Here is a 24,141-nt window from a genome sequence, read left to right as displayed (position 1 = left end):
CGTACTGGGGCTGTTCTGAGAAAGGCCTCAGTGTCGAGGGCTGAGGAAGCTGGGGTATTTATACAGCTAACCCTCCTCTTGTTGGTTAAGGATTTCCCAGCTTACCCCACATGCAGCCTAGCAGGCCTTGGTCCAGAAGACATCCTCAGAAGCCCTGAGTTTTTGGAAACTGGGTGAGCGAGTAGGCCCAGGGCACATGGAGGCACAGACAGCACATGCTACCTGTGCTATGCCTGCATTATGAAGAATATCATCTTCAATCTTGGTTTCTTTGCAGGATTCTTTTTAAGCCCTTAAAGAATCTTTGTTAGATAAGTGAATCTACAGTTAAATAGTTTTAACGGAGTAGGTAACATAAATGAACAAACCCACAAGAACTCTACTGTCAATCCCTTCCACTTCTCCCACAGAGCAACTCAGATACACATGTGACATATGACATACTGACATACAGACTGAAGGGTCAAGCCAAATATTGATAAAATTTAATCTTTTCTTAGGTTAAAATGTATAAATAGAATTGCTAAGATTTTCTTCCTCCAACAAAATAGACTGCTTTGTGTATCCACTGCAGTGCATGCGCCCTGTTCTAGCCATCACCGGACCCGAGTATGCAGAGACTTGTTCAGCTCTCAGTTGGAAATGATTCAACTCAAGGTATGCCCGCTACCTTAAAAACGTAAGAAAACACTAGAAACATATAGTTCTAATATAGTTTAAGCATGTGTCTATCACTTAATGAGGAGGACATAAACACTTCAAAACAAACTTCACAGAGTTCCCTGAATGAGTATCTTATTTCCATGTGTTTTAAAAATTATAAAGAAACGTAGAGGCTGGCTGGTTAGCTCAGTTGGTTAAAGCGCAGCCCATAACACCAAGGTTCTTGGGTTCCTATCCCCATACAGACCAGCTGCCCCCCAAAAAGAAATGCATTTAAACTTTTCTAAACAAATAAGTACTTAGTTGAATTCCAAAAATGTGACACGAAGTTATAAAAGTCCATTTTATTTAGGATGAAATATATGTATTATTTATTTAGTTTTAAAACAACTTAAAGTTTAATTATTAATATAACTGATTAATTTCCAATGGCCTAGAAACAGAATAGTCTCAAGTTTCACTGTACTAGTTTAAGAAATCCCCCTAGAGTTTAAAACTTTAGAATCAAATCACTTTAGCCTATAAAAGACTTTTTAAGACTTGCATAATATCCTGCAAAAGACTATTTTATGATACATATCAACAAAACTCAACCCCACTTTCTCTAATAATAAAAAGATGTTTTTTTAAACTGTTACTTTTTAAATGACGTGTAACTAATGAAAATTGGTTGCTGCTTTTAGAATCATCTTGTTTGGAGAAAAATATTCTGTGCTTTACCACCTGTTGCCACGCCTTACACAGATAGGGTCTATAGTCTATGTCCGTATCACTCTTAAAGGTAGAAGGCCCTTCTGGTGAGTTTGAGGCTTTCTGCATTATACTTTGTGTTGCTGCAAAAAGAACCAGGCGATACTCATTTACAAGTTTCTCTAGGAACTGAGAACATTTCTTCAGAGTAGACTCCTGTAAGGTAATACTTTCTCCTCCATTGACACGGTCAATCCAGTAAAAAGCTGACAAGCTATCCAAAATCAAAAGGCAGAGACAGGGGTGACTACAAAACATAGTTTCTAGTGAATAGAGTGTGAGCAGTAACTGGGTGCTACTACTGCAGTATACCAAAAAAAATCTTCCAAGGCAGTATTTTATTATTTCTTCCGAGCTTTGGGATAGTCTATGCTCAAGAATTGTAACAAGCCGCAGGATATCAAAGTGGTAATCAGTATCAATAAATAAGACTTCTACTTCCAGTCCACCTTCTGATTTTGGAAGTATACATCGTGCTGTTAAATGATAAAGCATTTCTGTTTTTCCTGTTCCTTCTGGACCATGAAATTCAATAATATCACCTGCGTAAAATTTAAAAATGTCAGTCAAAATACAGCAGCACAATAGTAATCTACAAAATGAAAAGTCTGCAAAAAAGTTAAAAAGATATTTACTGAATGTGAAAGAAAATATAAATCCATTTGCCAAGATGGACCTGTATAAGCAAATACAAGTAAATGAGAAAATAAAAGCAAATCATTAAATTTCACCTCTGAGAAAGGAGTTGGCTATTGGCACCAAGAAAATTTTATAAACGGTGTGACAAAGTTGAAAGGAGACCAGGAGAATCTCCCAGGGACAGGTGCATATGCACTCACACTTAAACTGGTGACATTAGAGTTAAGAATAAAGAGCCACAGATCTAGGGTTTTTCAAAAATCTACTGGTTACTACGGTACACACGATTTCTCGTAGTTGGTTACAGCATTTCCATTCTTCCCTTTCTCCTGAAGTATAAAACACAATTTGAGATGGAAGGCAATGTGTCCATCTTAAAAACTATTTTTCTTAGTCTCCCTTCAAAAGGCAGATACCAGGTAACATAGTTGTAGCCAATGAGATGCAAGATGACGTCTACTGGGGATTTCTAAGTTTTGCTTTCCCATATAGGTGCCACTTCTGCCCTGACACTCCCTTTTCTGGAGGTGAAGGAGCCATTTTTAAACAGTGAGGACAAAAGACACACCCTAAGGATAGGGGAGCAGGAAGACAGAAGGCTCCCAGGACTTAGATAACAATACAGAACCCTGCACTGCTGTGCAAAGCCTGCCTCTGTACCACTTATGATGTGAGGAAAAGAAACCTCCACTTAAGTAAGCCGTGAAGTTGGACTTCCCTTACATGCAGTTGAAAACAACCCCTAATTAGTGTTTCTCAGTGTTATTGACGTTGCAAGGGGAACAATTCTTGACTTTGCAGTTTCGCATGTTACAGACAGAAAGAGCCCACGGCTCTCAGACCCTGAATGCCAACCACATCCCTCAGCTGAAAACACCCTTACACATTTCCAAACTGCCTTCAGTTATTCTTTGATATTGGAACATCTCTTCAAACTGTGTCCAGCTGCATTATAAATTATTTTCCTCGCATTAAAAATCAAAGTCAACTTTCTACATAGGTCCAGTAACTCTCTTTCACAGAGAACAGCACAAGTTAAATAAAATAACACCTGGGAAAATTGTCCTGTTTCCAGAGCTTTTCAAAATCCACTCTCGGGCCGGCCCGTGGCTCACTCGGGAGGGTGTGGTGCTGATAACACCAAGGCCATGGGTTCGGATCCCATATAGGGATGGCCGGTTGCTCACTGGGTGAGCGTGGTGCTGACAACACCAAGTCAAGGGTTAAGATCCCCTTACCGGTCATCTTTTTAGAAAAAAAAAAAAAAAATCCACTCTCAACAGTGGCATTCTAATTCTCACTAGTTTGTCTGTCATTATTAAGTTATGGCTCAACCACCTGACTGAAAACAGTGTTAAAAATGCAGATTCTTAGGCCCCAACCAAATTACAGTCTATCTAAGAATTCAGTTACTTTATTTCTTATTATTACTAACAAACCATGGTATGTTGGAGCATTCGCAAATAACATATAAAAAAATCTAGCAATTTGCCACCACACCATATTATAAGGTAGCATGTAAAATTTCAGCCAATTTCTACTATCATCTTACATACAACTTGCGATTCTAAATTTATATTAAAAAGAATTTTTAAAAAATGATTCTAGCCTCAAGGAGTAAAACTATTTCCATACTAACAATTGTTCATGGATACTCTTATTAAAAGTTAGCCCAGTGACTAAAACTGTATTCAACCCAGATGTTCAGTTTACCCTTTCCTACTGTATTACTAAAAAGCTAAGCTGAACCATCCACACCCAATAAAAGACTTTTACGGTCCCATATTATAGAAGGAGAATAAACTACATGCCCCAGATGAAGAAACACAGAACCAGTATTAATGATAGTGAGGGAAAGCTGAAAACAGTTTAGAAAGATTAATCTCCAGATGAAGACCAAATGGTCTGTAGGACATAATGGGCCATGCAAAAGCATGAGATGGGAAAGTAGATAACTTGTTCTGATTTCACAGATGGGACTTTGAACTTTGGACTTTTGAGTTGAAACAGGTTAAGACTTTGGGGATGGAATGAATGTATTTACCTCTAAGACAGACATAAACTTTGGGGGGGGGGGCAGGGGCAGAATATCATGGATTGAATCGTGTCCCCCCCGCAGTTGAATGTGTTGGAGGCTTGGTCCCCAAGGTGAAAGTATTAAAAGAAGATAGGAAATATTATTATGGTAAATGAAAGGTGAGGACTTGAAGAGGTGATTAGATTGTAGGATCGTGCCATAGTGAATCAATTAATAATGGTGGTCAGGGGCATGGTTATGAGGGCTTTAAAAGGAGAGCATGTGAGAGTCTCTCTCGCGCTGCTTTGCCATTTCTGCTATGTGAGACCCCTGGGTCACTGTCGCCACCACCAAGACCTTCAACAGATGTGTTCCCTGGACTTCCCAGCCTCCAAAACTGTAAGCAATAAATTTCATTTTCTAATAAATTACCCAGTTTCAGATATGTATGTTATAAGCAACAGAAATGGACTAATACAACCAGTGACTACTTGATTATATTTCTTATTAGCTTTTTTACAGGAGGGACTTAAATATTCTATCCCCAGCACAAAACACAGTATCTTCTGAATATACTTCATCAGCTTACGTTCTCCTTAAGATTCTCTTCAGACACATCTAAAGAATGAAATATAGGTCCTCACTGGTGAGGGTTAAAGACCTAAAAGTCAATTTTGGAACATGGCATTTTGAAAGGTAGGTATAGTAGGGAGTCATGGATGGGGGTATGGCTTTAGTTAGCAGAGTTTTGTAGGTATGAAGGCCCTGGACCAAGGCTTGGCACAAGGGACCAACACAGGAGGCAAAGAAAGAATAGGAACAAATCGCTCAGTGCCGGGCATGCCCCCTCCAGAGACCAAATGGTGCTGACAGTTTTGTCAGGTCTTTAGTCCTGCAGGGTAAACTTAATGCAGTGGTTTAAAAGTTCTTTCCCTTCCTTCAGATCCCAGTAGCAGCCAGCTGCCAAAAACCAAAACACAAACAAAAAAAACCACACACACAAAAAATAAAAGTGCTTCCCAGAGAAGGTACTGATAACACCAAGATCACGGGTTTGGATTCCTGTACTGGCAAGCCACCAAAAACAAAATAAATAAATAAAAAATAAAAGTTCTTCTCAGAGATAGGCTTGGAAGTACCTGTACACATCAAACACATACACAAAGCAGGGATTTTTTAATTCACATACATATCCTGACAAGAATTTAGCTTTCAAAATGGTATGTTTTGATGTATCTCTAAGTGTCACAAAATAAAAACTTCTTATGGCCAATAGGATTTAAGATTCAAGACAATGATAAGGGGCTGGATATAGCAATCTGGGAGTAATCTACACAAATAACAGAGAGAGAACAGAAAATGCTCTTTGATGGGTGAGTTTGAACCTAAAATTAAGAATAAAAGGCCAGAAACTCAATTCTTGGGATATATCCACAGTTAGAAGAGTCAGCAGAAGATAAAACAGAAATTTAACAGAAAAATCAGGAGGAAAAACATCACAGGGTACAAAAGAAGGTTTCAAGAAGATAAAATAGTACTAAATAATAATAAATGAAGCAGAAAAGTCATAAAAATGAAAAAATGGCAGGAGAAAGAAGAAAAAGTTCCCTGAATTGGTCCAAGTGATCTTAGAGCAATAAATGTACAGTTTGCAAAGGCACATTTAACATAAATAATATTTTGTGAACCAAACTTCAAAAACTGAGATACTCATAAGATAGAGTGAAAAGGCACTATAGGGGGTATTCACTACTTTTAGAGTTAACAGCCAGAACCGAGATCAGAATGCAGGAAGTTAGAGGATACATGAGTAATTAGAAATGTAACAAATTCTGAGATGAAAAGAAAGGGGCATGGTTTCTCTTTCCACGGGGAAAGAGAAACACATGGCACTACTCAGAGGGTAACTGAGTTTTTTCTGGATATTTCTGAAATTCCCAGAATAGGGAAATAATGAAAACTTTGCCAAGTATTTTCTCGGACAGAGGGGTGTTGATCATGAGCACCTTTCAGCATAACTCAAAAGACTACGTACTTGAAAGCACTTACCTATATGGTTTAACAAGTTTTTCGAAATCTTTTTTTTTTTTCTAAACCTATACTTCAAGTAAGAAATACCTGAGGGGCCGGCCCGGTGGTGCACTGCTACAGTGCGCCACTTGGGAGGTGGTGGCGCTCCCGCCGAGGGTTCGGATCCCACATACAGACCGGCCGCTCACTGGCTGAGCGAGGTGCGGACGCAACACCGAGGGTTGCGATCCCGTTGCCGGTCCCGGTCCGGTACGGGAGCAACACTGAGGGTTGCGATCCGTAGCCGGTCACGAAAAAAGACAAAAAGGAAAATGGCACACTGCTACAGTGCGCCGCTTGGGAGTGTGACGGCGCTCCCGCCGAGGGTTTGGATCCCACATACAGACCGGCCGCTCACTGGCTGAGCGAGGTGCGGACGCAACACCGAGGGTTGCGATCCCGTTGCCGGTCCCGGTCCGGTACGGGCGCAACACTGAGGGTTGCGATCCGTAGCCGGTCACGAAAAAAGACAAAAAGGAAAAAAAAAAAAAAAAGAAATACCTGAGGTAAGTACATAAATTCCTTAGACCCTTGGTTTGGCACGAAAGAAACTGAATCAAAGAAGTTTAAGGTTAAATCCTTGGGTAAGACTGTAGATAACAACAGTCTTCTTTTACAGATTAGCAAAGCAACTATAAAAAAGCCATTTATAACAACTGGGGAAGTAAAATCTGCAAATCTGCAAGTTACACATGAATACCATCATAAGGTCCTTGAACTAAATTCCTTACAAATATGTTTAATGACAAAATCAGTTTTACTGATTTATAAACATTTACCATTCAATCATTAAGGTCAAAAATCACATTCAAACATTATAGAGGGGACATAGTCCTAACTTTGTTTGTTTGTTTGTTTGTTTGTTTGTTTGTTTGTTTGTTTGTTTGTTTGTTTGTTTGTTTGTTTGTTTGTTTGTTTGTTTGTTTGTTTGTTTGTTTGTTTGTTTGTTTGTTTGTTTGTTTGTTTGTTTGTTTGTTTGTTTGTTTGTTTGTTTGTTTGTTTGTTTGTTTGTTTGTTTGTTTGTTTGTTTGTTTGTTTGTTTGTTTGTTTGTTTGTTTGTTTGTTTGTTTGTTTGTTTGTTTGTTTGTTTGTTTGTTTGTTTGTTTGTTTGTTTGTTTGTTTGTTTGTTTGTTTGTTTGTTTGTTTGTTTGTTTGTTTGTTTGTTTGTTTGTTTTATAGATGACCGGTAAGGGAATCTTAACCCTTGATTTGGTGTTGTCAGCACCACGCTCACCCAATGAGCTAACCGGCCCAATGAGCTAACCGGCCACCCCTATATGGGATCCGAACCCGTGGCCTTGGTGTTATCAGCACCACACTCTCCTGAGTGAGCCACGGGCCAGCCCCTAACTTTATTTGAAGTCACTATCTCATTTATGTTTCTGTGAGCTGTTACAAAAAACAGCACCCTTGTCCAGCCAAAGTATTAAATATGACAACTTGTAGTTTAAAAAAAAAAAAAAAAAAACCTACACTTTGGCACTTGAAAAAATTAAACTAAATCAGAAAATCTGGATGATTTGGCCTCGACAGTTACTCTTACAAATAGAATGCTGTAAGGAGTTTCAGTAACAGATTGTCGGAAAGAGTTTATGAATCTAAAGATTCTTCAAAATAAGAAAAAGAAAGAAAAGCCAAAAAATACATCATTTTCGTACCAACCTACTAACTATACAACAAATACGAGGGCACTTCAGAAACTTCATGGAAAAATTCGTATTATCTTTTAATTCTATTTTTCCACAAACTTTTAAAAATACCCTCATATGTTGAATTTGCAGATTACATTCATTACAGTACAAAAGAAGTGATAAATTGGTACATGGCACTGAAAAGCTACTATCCAAAAGATAAAAAACATTAAAAATATGTTTCCAACAGCACTAGAGACCCCTATAATCCCTAAATCTCTTATTGCTCCAATTTAAGTTTCTCTATGAAAATTTCTGATAAACTACTGTTGTTGATAGATAATCTATGTTTCCAACAGCACTAGAGACCCCTATAATCCCTAAATCTCTTATTGCTCCAATTTAAGCTTCTCTATGAAAATTTCTGATAAACTACTGTTGTTGATAGATAATCCTTATAAGCCCAGTCTTATATCTGTTATTATTCCAATGGAGTAATCATCTAACTAGTTTTACAGCTACAGGATCTATGATAGTTTTAGATAAAGTTTTTGTTGGTGACTAAATATGATGTATGGTGACTATAATATAATATTTAATTATAATATAATTATAATATTTAATAATATAATATTTCTATAATATAATATTTAAAGTTTCTATAATATTCTAATGTAGAAGTTATGCTGCAAACCCATTTCAATATATTAATAATATCAGTTTCATATGGCTCACCTTAATAACATCCTTTCATATGGAGAGACTACAAAGACAGTTCAGTTTTTCTGGTCTAATATATTTGATCAAAATTTGTCTTTTATTACTGATAGTTTAGATTTTTTTTTTTTTTTTTTTGGATAGCAGATCTGCTGTACAAGAAATATTAAAGGGATTCTACTCCTTCAGGCTAAATGAAAGGATGGTGGACAGTAACTCTAATCCAAATGAGGAAATAAAGAGCAAAGGTAAATGTAACTACATAGGTAAGTATAAAAGACAGTATAAATGAGCAAAGGATCTGACATTTCTCCAAAGAAAATACACAACTTGCCAATAAGCACATGCAAAGATACTCAACATCATTAGCCATTCAGGAAATGTAAATCAAAACTACAATGAAATACCATTTCATACTGCCTAGGATGGCTATAATAAAAAAGACAGACAATAATTATTCCCAAGATGTGGGGAAATTGGAATTATCATACACTGTACTGCTGGTGGCAAGTAAGATGTGAAGCTACTTTGGCAAACAGTCTGGCAGTTTTTCAAAAGGTTAAACGTAGAGTTGCAGTAGGACCTAGAGGTTAATCCCTGTCCTAGATATTGCCCAAGAGAACTGAAGACATGCATCCCCAGAAAACTTACATGAATAACCATAACAACATTATTCATAACGGCAAAAAATGAAAACAGCCCAAATGTCCATCAACTGATGAATGAATAAACAAAATGTGATATACCCATATAGTGAAATATTATTCAACAATACAAAGGAATGTGCTGATAAATGCTACAATGTGATGATCGTTGAAAAGATTATGCAACATGAAAGAAAACAGTCACAAAAGACCACATATTGTATGGATTCCAATTATATTAAATGTCCAGAAAAGGCAAATCTATAGAGTCAGAAAGCAGATCCCTAGTTGCCTAGGACTGAGAGACATGGGGGGTGACTACTAATAGGGATGGCTCTCTTTACGGGGTAATGAAAATGTTTAAAGTCAATTGTGGTGATGGTTGCACAACTGTGTGAATATATTAAAAATGATTGGGTTGCACTCTTAAATGGGTGAATTATATCTCTGTAAAGCTGGTACATCAAAAGCAATTAAAAAACAACCTAAGAACACTTCCTTCTTTGTAAGTTTTCCCCAGTGTATAAGTACTAATAGAACAAGTATGCACCTAACGACTTTTTGTTTTCCTGTAATTCCACGAACTTCTGAAGAGAAAGAATAAAAATAAACTATAATAACAAGACTCCCATAAATATTATGTGTTGGAATAAAAGAGGAAAGTCAATGTACGTCTGAAGATTTACTGCAGGTAAGCCAAACGTCATCAAATCTGACATAGACAAGGCTTTTTTTTTTTTCCTTGTCATGATCTGTTTCTCATTTTTTTAATTGTATGGTTTAAACTATATAACCTCTTGCTAGGAGTATGTTTATATATATGAACATATGGGGAAAAACTTACTTTATAAAACTAAATTTATGGCACTATATTTTTATTTAAGGCTGTTTTTTTTACCATGCACAGGTGAATCTTCATCAGCAAACAAATATGGTTCTATTTCTTTCAAGGAACTTCTACCTTCAAGTCGGGCAAGGAGCTTATAAAAGAAACAAGAGAGAGGAAAACTCATTACTTAAAAAATATAAAGTCCTAGAAATTTATATTTATACAATTTTCCAAGAATTTGTGAGAAGGACTTCATAATTTTGAGGATTTGGAAGAGAATATATAATCGGACATACGATTTAGGAGAAATACTGTGTTCATTTATTCTTAGGCTATTTTACTTTTTATGTACCAAATACTGTACTGATGGTATAAAAGGAGTATGTGCCCTAGATGGAATGTACAGTATAGTTTAGGATACAGGGACAAAATGCTAACTGCAAAATATTTACCTTCCTTATAATTATCTTTCTCACAGTACTTACCATACCTGTTATATAGTTACCTGGTTTAATTTGTCTGTTCCTTTCTATTGTCAGCTCCTTATCTAGCAGGGGGAGGGGACAAAGGAAAAAGGTGGAGGACAACTTCCTTGAGGAGTTACCACCTGAGCTGTGCCTCAACTGATAATCCAATAATCCCTTTGGTGGATGGGGCATAGGCGGGCATACCAGACATATGGGACAACAGCAGCCAAAGCACAGAGGTTATAAACAGCATTGTATGTAGGTAAACTATAAGCAGATTTGAATTGCTAGAGCTTGCAGCATGAAACAGGCAGGAGATAGTGAAGTCCTAAAAGAGAGCAGAAGTCAGAGCATGTAAGGCCTTAAATGCCATGTCTAGGAGCTTATCTTTGGCTTGTAGACTAAAGCAAAGGGTTTGAAGCTAAGCAATGAGAAGCGGTCTAGCACAGTTAATAGTAAACAGTCGGGATTCCAGAACCAGACCTCCTAGATCACTTCTCTGGGCCTTAGGTCTCTCATCTGTAAAGTCAGGATAACTTGTATGGTTGTTGAGGATTAAATGTGTTAAAAAAGTGCTTGGCAAAGATAGAGTAAGCACTACATAACTACGGACCTCCTAGATCACTTCTCTGGGCCTTAGGTCTCTCATCTGTAAAGTCAGGATAACTTGTACGGTTGTTGAGGATTAAATGTGTTAAAAAAGTGCTTGGCAAAGATAGAGTAAGCACTACATAACTACGTGCTATTACTGTCTGCATTTCAGACAGACCATCTTGGTGGCTACTGGGGGTTAGATTTCAGGAGAGTAAAACTAGGCATGGATGCTGGAGCCTATCACGCTAATCTGGAGGAGTGCCTACACGATGACAGAAGTCGTTAAGATGACAGGAAGCAGAATTCAGTGACTGATTTAAATGTCAAGGAGGGAAATGTAATCAAAGCTGATTCTTAAATTCTAGGGAATCAGCACAGATTTGCCAACCCTTCTAAACAACAAAAGAGAAAAAAAAGTGTATCACTAATGGGAAGAAAGGCATCCTTTATTTGCAATTTCTAACTGAAGTAAGTTTTAGAAAGATTCCCCAAAATGATGAAAACGTTCTACACATTAATTTAACAAATATTTGTTGCATTTATGTAGTGTACAAAGCATTGTGCTAGGTACAATGGAGACTACAAAGATGAAGATGACAATTAACCCACCCTCAAAGGCTTGCAGTCTAGGTGCTCTAGAAGACGAGACTATCACAAAACAAGGAAAGGATATAGGTGGAGTGCTTAGAATTACAGCGAAGATTCTGATGGCATGCCCACAGTCAAAACTATTTTCATAAAAATATAAATATAAAATATTAAGACATTATTTGCCTTTTTCACTAGGCTGACATTTACACTGATGGTATAAAAGCATGTTAGGTAAAACTGCTGGCACCTGGTGCTATCAAGGCAGTGACATCAAAATGCATTAGTATACATTGTATTCTTCACCACATGTACTAACAGTAGAACAGAACTAGCTTTACATAAAAATGTCTTGGATGAAACAACAAAAATGGTTAATTTTATTAAATCATGACCCTTCAGTACACTTAAAATATTAAATGATGACATGGGAAGCATACTGTGTAATAAAAAATTTAACCCTGCCCAACGAGAATTCTGGCCTTTGTCCTTGGCTCTAGGGAGGTAATCTCTAAACCCTTGGAATGTCCTGCCTGATAAGAGTCCCTTTCTTTACCTGGGGGACTTGAGCCACACCAGAGTCTAAGAATGTGATTTATGGTGGGGCCTGTGGGTCACGCAGTATCAGGTCAACTTTCCAGAGGACCTGGAGGCTGCGGTCAGCTAATGTGGGCAGCTGACTATGTCTTAATGGCAGAGCCCCAGTAAAGATTCTGGACACCAAAGTTCAGGTAAGATTCCCTGGTTGGCAATATTCTGTCCATTGTCACACTGTTGCTGGGAGAATTTAGCACTGCCTACAACTCCACTGAGAGTACAACTGGAAGTGCCATGTTTGGAACTCTCCTAGCCTTTGTCCCATTGTGTCTCTTCCCTTGGCTGATTTAAACGTTTCCTCTTGCTGTTATAAACCATAACTATGAGTGTAACAGCTTTCGGTGATTCTGTAAGTCCTTCTGAGACATAATGAACCTGAAGGTGGTTGTGATGGCTTTTAATGTGTCAACTTGAATGGGCTAATAAGAGATACCCAGACAGATGGTAAAACATTATTTCCGAGTGTGTCTGTGAGGCTGTTTCTGGAGAGATCAGCATTGGAATCAGCAGACTGAATAAAGATGTGCCCTCGCCAATGTGGATGGGCTTCATCTAATTCCTCAAGTACCCAAATAGAATAAAAAGGCAAAAGGAAGGACAAGTTCTCTCTCGCTCATTGATCTAGAAAACTCATCTTTTCTTGCCCTTAGGTATTGGAGCTCCTGGTTCCTGGGCTCAGATTCTAGGACTTATACAGTGCCCCCTGTACCCTACCCCCCACCACTGTTCTCAGGCCTTCAGCTTGGACTGGGAGTTATACCAATAGCTCACCTGCCTCTCAGGCCTTCAGACTCAGACTGAATCATACCACCATTCCACCAGCTTTCCTGGTTCTCCAACTTACAGACAACATACTGGGACCTCTTGGCCTCTGTAATCATGTGAGCCAGTTTCCATAATAAATTTCCTCTTATATACCTATATATATCCTCTTGGCTCTGTTTCCCTAGAGAACCCTGACTAATACAATCTACATAACTCAATGAACCAATACTTCCAAAAGACCAATGCATGATGTGAAACCATTCCTGGGTAAAAGATTCAGACAAAGTGTAAGATGGACAGATGTATTTTAATGTATGAAAAATCCACTGATATAATTTTTTTCTTTTGGCAGCTGGCTGGTACAGAGATTCGACCCCTTGACCAACTGATGTAATTTCATATCTCATGTTCCAATTAGCCTTTAGGAAAACTACTGTTGTCGAGTTTTGGTGCAGTACAAAGAAAAATTTCCACAATTATCTGAAAAGATGTTAGAATGCTCTTCTCTTTTCTAACTACATATCCCTAAAAGAAGAAATTTCCTCATATGCTTTAATCAGAACAACATATTGTGATAAATTGGACACGGGACATAAGAACCCAGTTAACTCCTACTAAGCCAGACATTTAAATGATTTGCAAATATGTAAAACAATGTCACTTTTCTAAGTTTTTTCGTTTGGGAAAACATAACTATTTTTCATAAAAATATATTATTTATGATAATATTACATGGGTTTATTATTGTCACTTGTACATGAATGTAAATATTTTAAAATTTTTAATTTCTCAGATTCATTGACAGATATAACCCATATGAACAAAAGCTTTTTGGAAGCCTTAAAAATTCTAACTGTGTAATGCAGTCCTACAACCAAAAAGTATGAGAACCACTGAATTAAAAGATTGAAAGAATAAGAATAAGACAGAAACTTTCATGGTCAAGATGGAGCATATGAAACAACAATAAAATGTCTTTAAAAGCACGTATACAAATAAATAACATCCTCATCAGAATAATCAAGCTGGGAAGTTACTTACTCCAATTGTTTACTCTGTCATTGTTCAATATCATAGAACCATCCCCTCTGAGAATTCCTTATAAGACAGTATTCAAAAAAAGTATTATAGGGCTGGCCTGGTGGTGCCCTCGGTAGAGGGTGGCGCTTGGAAGAGCAGCGGCGCTCCCGCCGAGGGTTCGGATCCCATATAGAGACCGGTCTGCTCACTGGTTGAGTGCAGTGCGGGCGCGACACCAAGGGTTGCGATCCCGTTGCCAGTCGCGGTACAGGCGCGACACTGAGGGTTGCGATACCGTTACCGGTCATGAAAAAAGACCAAAAAAAAGGAAAAAAAAAAGTATTATAATTTTATTGAATGACTCTTTTGGACAAAGATAGTATTACTCATTTTAGTTACCCACCTGTCTCAGCCAATTTGCACCTGACTTTCCACTGTTATTAAAAAAATCAAATTCATTTTCAAAGGAGGAAAACTGTCCACCAATCAGAATATTCAAAACAATGTTTTACAATGCCAAAGCAGAGTATACTGAGTACAGAGGGGATGAAAGTACCTCCCAGAAACTGGAAATAGATTTAACCTTAGATTTAAGTTTAGAAATAATGGATAATATGAACAATTCATAGAAGTCACTCTGTAGGAGGGCAGCCACTAGGTTAGCTCACTTGGTTAGAGCATGGTATTTTTACACCAAGGTCAAGGGTTCAGATTCCTGCACCAGCTAACCACTCCCCCAAAAAAGTCACTCAGTAGGATAAGAAATTTCCAAACCTAAACAGAAAATACCCTAAAAATTTGACATAGATCTGACTATTACAGAAAATTATAATTAATGATGTCCAGATTCAAGGAAAGAGTCAAAAGAAGCAGGGTATAGTCAACCTGCAGTTTCAGAAGGTAAAGAGTTTAAGTGTCCAGGGTAAGGGGAACCCAAATAAGTTCTGCTTCACCTGTTAAACTGTCTGCTTGACAGTTTAATCCTTTCAGGGAAGATTCACACATCAGGCAATCACAGCTTGGTGATGGTAGCATTAAGATAATTCAACTCTTCCTCTTGATTCTCTAAGCAACCTGAGGCAGAATTTCCTAACTAGTTAAGAATACACAGTGAACACAACAATTTTAGTCTATTTGGCAGCTTCACTAATATTGTAAATTAACAGATTTGGCATTTCGCTTGTAAATCAGTATTTGCTAGGTTTTATCACAACAACAGCTATCTAATAATAATAGCTACTACTTGTAGTTACCTTGATCAGCAGTACATACTTTATATACTTTATCTCCTTTAATTGTTACATCTCGTTTGTTATTATTCTGTTTTCGGATGAGAAAACTAGTAAATGCCAAAGCCAGGATTTAACCAAAATCTCTTTGACTCCCAAAGCCTGGAATTTTTCTATTATGCTATCCAACCTCAGAGTCAGAATCACTGAATCTAATCAAATCTGAGTACAAGGACTAAACTGAGTTCTTGGACCTATTAAGCTAAGTATTAAACCAGTCTGAGGTCCTGTCTAGGCAATTATCTGATTTCTTTCAACCATCTCTCTTAGTTGAAACTATAAGGCCAACAAGAAGACCCAAATGTTTTCAGCAGCAGCATCAATACTGGAGCAAGTGTATAGTCTGCAAAAGGGATAATACTCAATTATATAGATACTAATTGATAAACATTTCATGCAGTCAAGTATGTTCCAGAAACTGAGGCAGGTGTTGGGGATATATAAATGTAGCAGACACAGTTCCTGTCTTCAAAGAATTTAACGAGGGAGAGTCAAATGGCTAAAAAAATAAAAAATAAAATGCAGCACAATATTGTTATGTAGATGCTATAACAGAAATACAGATGGGCACTGTGAGGGCATAAAAAAGGAATGGTTAATTCTAATCTGTGTGAGAGGTACTTTTAATTTTGAATGAGAGATTTAGCACATAGTTCTTTCAGGTACATACAAAATATTCACCAACAATGAAATACCTTCTTTCCTTGTACCTGGAATGTCCTTACCCTATTCCCTCAATTAAATTCCCTAAGGCCTAGACTACTGAATAAATGAAAGTGCTACACATTCTTCAAGGCCACTTCCTTCCATAAAGCTATTACCATACTTAAGAATACATTACCAGCCTGTCTCTCTCATCTGGATGTAAATGCTGAAAAGGAAAGAGATCTATTCTGGCTCCAATTCCAAAACACAATGCTTTATGTTTGGCAGAAACTTAGCAGCTGCCTGTTAAATTGAAGATAAACAGGGCATAGGCAGGTAGAAGTGGGGGAAGAATGAAGAGTATAAAGAACCTCAAACTACTTTTCAGGTTTGGATAATCTATGCAAACTTCTATTAAATAAAAGACCATTAGTTCTCTTATGGCTATCACCAAAGTTCTTAATACCCACTAACAAAAGTCCATTTTAGAGGCAATCAGTATATCTTCAATGCCTATTAAGTGCAATACATATCATACAGATGTTTTTAAGCATCATTTAGTTATGGAAAAGCTTACACTAGAGCAGGAAGGAGTGCTTAAAGATCAAATTAACCAGAAATGAATGACATTAAGGCAAACATGTGTATGTAAGACTCATTTCCCCTCACCAGCCAGCTGCCAAAAAAAAAAAAAGACTAAAAAGACTCGTTTGGATAAAGGCTCATTCCCCTACCCCCACTCTTTCGTGATTTAAATCTGTTTGCAGATGGACCCAGCAGCAAGGTTTCAAATCAGTTTAAGTAGTATAAAAAGCTACCTGAAGAAGCAAACATCCTAAACCAAGTATTCCCAACCCTGCCCTATTTTTCCACCTATGAGTTGAATATAATTTTTAATAGTTGTACTACTGGTATACAGAGGAAATTCACTTCAGGCCAAAGTATGTGTGTAACTAGTAACAGGGAAATTCTGTAAGAGAACACCTGGAATGAGAAGGAGGGCAAGGAAAAGCAGCAGCTACGTTAATATGTATGTGATCAATGCAAAGGCAGACCCTTCTGATGGTATTCCCGAAAATGAGAGGACTAATTCTTCTTTGCATGTGAAATTAGACGCTGCCACTTTGAAAATTCAATTGCCCTTCAGGGCACAGTACTAGGCCTGGCTCTTCAGTAAAGCATTTGTTTAAATTACATGGAAAAGACAGTGGTTACTCAAATACTACATGGGTAAGTTCCATTGTTTCCAAATGTTTGCTGAAGGGCTGCTACTTTTATAATTACTTTCTTTTATAGCAATCACCATATAAGAGGAAAAGGAAAAATAGATACATAAAAAGTCAAGCAAAAGTTATTAAATACCAGGGCCGGCCGGTGGCTCACTTGGGAGAGTGTGGTGCTGATAACACCAAGGCCATGGGTTTGGATCCTATATAGGGATGGCCACTTAGTTCACTTAGGAGAGTGTGGCGCTGACAACACCAAGTTAAGGGTTAAGATCCCCTTACCGGTCATATTTTAAAAAAAAAATTATTATATACCTATTTTTTGTTTGTTTGGTTTTTTTGTTTTGTTTTGTTTTTGTCCTTTTTGAGACCGGCCGCACCATGCTCAGCCAGTGAGCGCTGTGAGCGCACCGGTCATCCCTATATAGGATCCGAACCCACGGCGGGAGCGCTGCTGTGCTCCCAGCGCTGCACTCTCCCGAATGCGCCACGGGCTCGGCCCTATACCTAACTATTTAAGCAGCATTAATGTCTAACAGAATTTGTAAGGACTCAATTTTAAACTTATGAAGTTTTGCAACTTGGTAATCCCATTAAATGTGTACTTAAGATTTCGTTAAGAAGATATATCAGATTGTGCTTTCAAAATTTTTAAACAGAAAAATCAACTATATGCAAGATCCCAGCGAGAGACAGGAAAGCACAAAGTCAAAATTGCAAGATGGAGGAATGCTCATTATCCCACTTGTATGGGAGGAACTCCTCTGGAGAAATACTTCTGGTGTATTCTCCCCTCCTCTTCTCTCTTCCCCAAGGGAGGAGACATTTTTCTAATGGGAAATTCTAAGAGCAGGAACTAGACACCTATTGATCTGTCCCTTCCTTTCTCCAAAAGCTTGCCTGCAGGTCCCTAAGTTTGAGAAAGGCAGTCCTTAAGGGTCCTGAGGGAAGAAAATATTCTGAGACATGATAAACTGTGAGAGGTCCGGTATGATGAGGACAAAGCAAGAATGCTGCACTGGTCAGTGATAACCGCGACAGGAGCACTTTCAGTGGAACAGATGAAGGGAGAAGCCAGACCGCTGGCTTAGTCCTGCCTGGGACTAAAGTGCGACCGGGAGGGAGATAACGAAGTGGAGGCAGAGAGTATAGACAACTCTGGGATGAGTACAGAAATGGGACTGGAGAAGGTGTGCCCTCGAGTGAGGTCTTTTGTTTTGTTTATATTTACTGTTTTTACTAATGGAAAAGACTGGTAGAAAAGAAGATGCAGTAGACAGCGAAAAATGGCCACAGGAGGGGGACTAACCGCAGGAGTCATGTCCTTGAGGAGGAGGAATGGGATGCATGGAATCCATATCACAAGTGAAGTTGCCCTTTCTTAGGAGCAAAAATTATTATTCTATCTTAAGAGGAGGGAATTCAGAGAAAATCAGTACATATATTATTATCAATAAAGATTTGATGAAAATCAGGAATTTCCATATTAATATTCAATAGACTTCAGAGCAAAGGGAATTACTAGAGACAGAGGGACTCTGCAAAATGATTAAAGGATCAATCCATAAGGAAGACACAATGATCTTAAATGTGTACATTTCAAACAAAAGAGCCTCAAAATACATGAAGCAAAACTAACAGAGCTGAAAAGGAGGGACAGACAAGGCCACAGTTATAGTTGGAACTTCAGCACCTGACTCTCAGCAACTGATAGTACGAGGCAGAAAATCAGCAAGGATATAGATCTGAACAACACACTAACCAATGGGCTCTAATTCACACATATAGAACATTCCACTAACAGCAGAATACAGAAATTGTTTAAGTACCCATAACATTCATCAAGATAAACCATATCCTGAGCCATAAAACAAACCTCAACAAATTTAAAAGAACTGAAATCATAGTTTGTTCTCTGACTATAATAGAAACAAACTAAAAATCAATAACAGACACAACAGGAAACATTAAGGGATTCTTGTCAAATTTCTTCTATTTTCTCAATGACCCTTGAAGCAAGGTAGAAAGAAGAGGGAAGAGCAGAAAGGCATAAAATTCACACTAAACAAATATTTACTGAGTGCCTCCTGGGGGGGTAAACATTGTTCTAGGCACTGGGACTAAAGGAATAAACCCAACAGGCAACAAAGTCTGTGCTCATAAACCTTAAATGGCAGGGAGGTGGGAAGACAAAAGATAAACAATATAAAATGTCAAGTTTGGTTAAGTGTTAAGAAGAATAAACAAGGTAAAGGAATAAAGACTGACTGACAGTAGGAAGAACTGCTTTACACTGATGATCAGGAAGGCTCTTCCTGTCAGTTAGCATTTGAAGAAAGTGAGGAAGTGAGCCACGTGGATTTCTGAGCGAAGAGCAGTCCAGGCAGTGAACAGCTGGTGCTAAAGGCTCTGAGCTTGAGGCTATCTGGCATATTCAAGGAACAGTGTCTGAAGAAGAGTGAGGGAGAGTGGTAGGTGAGATCAAAAAGGTAGGAGATAGGCTGGCCTGTGAGTTAGAGAGCAGTGTTATAAAACGTCAAGGTCAAAGGTTCAGATGTGTACTGGCCAGTCACAAACAAAAACAAAAACAAAAAAAAAGGGCAGGCGATGAGATCAGAGGTTATGGGTGGTGCAGAGGGGAAATGACATACCACTGTAGAAAATGATAAGGATTCTGGATTTTACTGTAAATGATATAGGAGCCTCTGGAAAGCTTGAGCATTAAGGTTGGCTTACGGTTTAAATGGATCACTGTGGATATTATGTGGAAAATACTGTAGGGCAAGTGTGTGGAAAGGTTGGAAGCAGAGAACTCTTAGGAAGTTATTGCAATAAAGTAGGGGATGGTGACTATAAATAAGAATAGCTGCAGTAGAGTAGTTGAAAAGTGGTCAAATTCATGAAATATTTTGAAGGTATAGCAAATAGTATTTGCTAATGAACTGAGTGTGGACTGATATGAGAGGAAAAGCAAATTCAGTGATTGCAAGGTGTTTGTCTTATGCAACAGGTGGAATGAAGTCGGCATTTAACAAGATAGGAAAGACAAGAAACAGTTTGGGGCGTGGGAGTACATGAGTGGTGATAAACCAAGACTTCAGTATAGAGAATACTAAGTTTTCTCCCCCAATTTTTTAATTTTGAAAAATTTCAAACCCCCAGAGAAATTGTAACAATAGTACAGTGAACACCCACATCTTTTCACCTAGATTCACCAATTGCTAACATTTTGCCCAATTTGCTTTAATTTTGTCTTTTGCTGAACCACTTTCCCTCAAAAACTTCTATATATCTCCCAAACAACATTCTCCTGCATAATTACATTACAATGATCACTCTCATAAATTTAACACTGATACATACTCTTCTCTAATATATATTCTTTATTATATTTTCCCTGGACCCAGGATTCAATCAAGGATGGGTGTGTTAAATTTGGGATGCCTATTAAACATACTCGGGGCTATGTCAAGAAGATAACAGAACACATGTCTGGAATTCAGGTGTAAGGTCAGATTTGATGAAGATGTTCTGAAGCAAGAAAGTGAATTACTAGGGAATATAGTTGGACTGGGTGCCCATTTGAGGTTAACGATTACAAATTTAAAATGAAATCAGTCACCCTAGTTGTGATTTTCTCTAGTAATATTCAACTGAGTGGGTAGAAACAATGAAAGTAGATAGTCGAGTTTAACCATGGTTAAGTAGGTATGTTTGAGGGATAAAGAAGCAAGAGTTATAATGGAATGAATGTAATGATGGAGCACAGATTCTAAAATGGGAGAGAAAGGCAGCAAAGATAGAAGGGGATATGCATTGTTGTTCTAAGTCTGTGATTATACAAAACCAATTATTGTTTTTTAAAAAATATTAAATATTTGTCATGTAATATTTGCTGCTGGCAAAAAAGAAAACCAGTTATTGTTTATCAATGAATATTTATTGTGTTTACTATGCAGATACTGTGTTTAATGCAAAGGATATATAAGAAGCATAACAGCCCACCTCCTAGAGGTAGAGCTGAAAGGGAACTGAGAAATCAGTCTCCTACCCTCATTTTATAAAGGTAGAAGCAAAGGTTTAATGCGGGAGCGCCACCGCGCTCCCAAGTGGCGCACTGTAGCAGTGCGCCACCGGGCTGGCCCTATTCAATTATTTTTAAACTCAAGGCATATCAGCATTTTTGAGAAAATGCAAAGTACATTAGTTAACTATATGCAAATGAGCCATTTGGTGGATGATGCCAAAATCACTGAATCTTTTCCAATAATCTCAGTGAGATATAAAAGTAAAAACCACACTGCTATGGTGCAAAGACAAGGTAAAAATGCACTATTCTATTGTAAATTGTACGCATATGTTTATCTTCTTTGAATCAGGAGCTTATTATGTTTTTCTCTCACTATCTGGCTTACTATAAATTGCATCTCTAAAATGTTTAGAAAATATTCTTTGCAACTTTGTTTTCTTGAAGACCCTACTACTCACAAGAAAGGTTAACTATTTTATAAGACTGTAATTCTAGTGAATTAAAATTTTAAAGTAGCTTATTTCAGTTTCTTGGGATATGAAGCTTATGGCTTCAGATGTCTTCCTCTACACAATGCCTCCAAGTAGAACCCGTGAAGTAAATGAATGTACAAAGGAAGAAAATACCACCGGGCCGGCCCGTGGCTCACTCGGGAGAGTGCGGTGCTGATAACACCAAGGCCACGGGTTCGGATCCCATATAAGGATGGCCGGTTCGCTCACTAGCTGAGCGTGGTGCTGACAACACCGAGTCAAGGGTTGAGATCCCCTTACCGGTCATCTTTAAAAAAAAAAAAAAGAAAGAAAATACCACCAAACAAATTAAAGTGACCTTACAGTTCCCAAAGACACTTAAAGGAAAAGAGGCTTGCTTAGTTGGTTTTGTTAATAAAAAGGAAAGAGTAGCACCAATTGCTTAGCTTCCTATTCTTCTCTGGTCCACCTTAGTCTACTCCAAGGTAATGAGCTAGGCAACCCTGCTTAGGATCTCCAGACAAATACGATACACAAAGGATACGATGCTAAATTTTCCTTTCCATGACTTGACTGTGCTGAACTCCTACTTTTTGGATGTTAGGCTTGTTCTGCATGCAAAAGCCATGGGAGTTTAACCTGGGTTTCAAATTATCATTTAAATAAGTCAGGTTTTAACTTTAGCAGTTCTTATACCACGCAGTGGCTCTACTCTTAAGGAGCAGGGGTTGTCAAACTACGGACAGCAGTTCAAATGCAAAACTTTAAAAATAAAGTTTTATTGGGACACAGCCATGCTCAACTGTTTACATGTCTTTGGCTGCATTCACATTAGAGCAGCAGAGTTGAGTAGCTGTAACAGACTGCATGGCCTGAATATTTACTATCTGGCCTGCTACAGAAAAAGTTTGCTGACTCTTTTCGGAGTCACCTATATAAAAGATCCTTCACACCCTGCCTCTCAGGGCTTACTTCCCAACGCTGTTCTCCGTCACCCTCTTCAATCCGACTATGCAGAACTACTTGCAGTTCCCCTAAGTAAGCCATACTCCTGCTTAACTCGGAACCTGTGTACTCGCAACTCTGCTTTGAATGTCATCCCCTCCTGCCAAACCACTTCACATGGTTCTTAAAACTTGTCATCTTCTCCTGAAGCTCGTCTTCCACTATGTCCATCCCTCTGTTGGAAGCCTGCTTTTACTACACATCCTGTAATTTTTAATGCAGCCTCCCTTACTAGTCCTTAGGCAGAAGTTGTGTCTTTTGCTTCTTACTCCTATCCTTTAACTTCTGGTTCACACACAGTAAGTGCTAGACACTTGTTGGTTCAATTCCTGAAGAAATTCTTGCAGGGCATCAAATGGCTTGTGTGGCTCTGGAGATATTTAGGCTGGAAACGTATAGTGGGAGAGCGAAGGCTTGATGCCTAAGCAGAGACATGTGGCCTACAGGGAGAAGGTGAAGCAACCTACCCAAATACCACCTGCTCTAGAAAAGCTCACGCTCTCTAGCAGAAGTCAACTTGTGACAGGTGTTACGCCATAATCCTTGCGAGGAGAGACCTCGTATCTTCCATCAACCTGGGCACTAAAAATCCTCGGGTCCACCCGGAACGACTTCCTCCACCTCCGTCCGCTCCGACCTCCCTCCTCGGAGGACTCCCGGCTCCCAGGGGCCGGACTCCCGTGGCGCAGCTGGGAGGCGGGGCGGGGTGCCAGCATCGCCGGCGTCTAGGTAAAGCGCCCTCTCCCCACCCCGGGGCGCCGCGAGCCCCCGGCCCGGAGCGGAGCCCGGCTAGGCCGCCCGGGCCTCCCCAGCCTGCCCGGTTCCTCGGCTCCCCTCGCCCGCCAGCAGCCTTGTTCTCCCTCGCTCCCACCCCGGCCGCTCTCACCTCGGTCCCAGACTCAGCCCTATGGAAGTCACTGCACATCGCCCCGAAGGCTCAGCGCACTAAGGACTCAACTTTCCCGCCACCAACGCCGTTGACCGACTGCGCCGCCAGTCAGACCCGCCCACCCGCTGACCCGGGCGCGCATGCGCACTGCGCCAGCCCTGGGCCGGGGAAGTGGCGAGCATGCGCAGTAGAGCGTGTGGTCCAGACCCCCCCTCCCCTCCGCCTCACGTGACGTCAGACTCCCGCGTCCCCGCGCCGCGCTCTCTTCCGTCTCCTTGGAGACCGGGAGGCAGCTAGTCCTTTGCTTTGCTGTCATAAACTTCGATTTGTTTTTGTTAGATAAAACTAGCAGTGTGTACTTAATTTTTTTAAACTATGAAAGATACATTTACTGAGCAAGCGGGATCTTTCGTCCGTTCTTGGATTAAAAAAGCCTCTGACAGCGTGTGTGACTCATGGTTAATTCTGGAAAAAAAAAAGTATAAAGATTACCAAATTTAAAAAAAATTAAATATACTGAGCCTGAGGATTTATCAAGTCCTTTTTTGAGGTAGAAGTATTCTATTATTGTTGGCTGTCAAGTGTCTGTTCAT

At 39.0% G+C, this 24,141-nt stretch overlaps 1 protein-coding gene across 1 annotated transcript; it reads right to left on the bottom strand.

Moving 5' to 3' along the window:
* Nucleotides 1–992: 992 nt before the first annotated feature.
* Nucleotides 993–23,375, bottom strand: XRCC2 (X-ray repair complementing defective repair in Chinese hamster cells 2). Its single transcript, XM_008577809.1, has 3 exons — nt 23,193–23,375; nt 10,030–10,111; nt 993–1,955 (listed from the first exon to the last, which is right to left on the bottom strand). The coding sequence occupies exons 1-3, from the start codon at nt 23,373–23,375 to the stop codon at nt 1,243–1,245; spliced, it is 978 nt and encodes a 325-aa protein (XP_008576031.1). The 3' UTR covers nt 993–1,242.
* Nucleotides 23,376–24,141: the final 766 nt, after the last annotated feature.

This window comes from Galeopterus variegatus, unplaced genomic scaffold (genome assembly GCF_000696425.1).
Source record: "Galeopterus variegatus unplaced genomic scaffold, G_variegatus-3.0.2 Scaffold1579, whole genome shotgun sequence".
Lineage (NCBI taxonomy): Eukaryota > Metazoa > Chordata > Mammalia > Dermoptera > Cynocephalidae > Galeopterus > Galeopterus variegatus.
Note: the sequence above shows the minus strand (reverse complement) of the source record. Positions and strands in the feature narration are given on the sequence as shown.

Coding starts and splice junctions, on each gene's coding strand:
- XRCC2 (XM_008577809.1), bottom strand. CDS start 23,375: ATGCTGGCACCCCGCCCCGCCTCCCAGCTGCGCCACGGGAGTCCGGCC. Junction 10,112..23,192: donor CTCCTCGCAAGGATTATGGC/GTAACACCTGTC, acceptor TTCTTTTATAAG/CTCCTTGCCCGACTTGAAGG. Junction 1,956..10,029: donor TGAAGATTCACCTGTGCATG/GTAAAAAAAACA, acceptor AATTTTACGCAG/GTGATATTATTGAATTTCAT.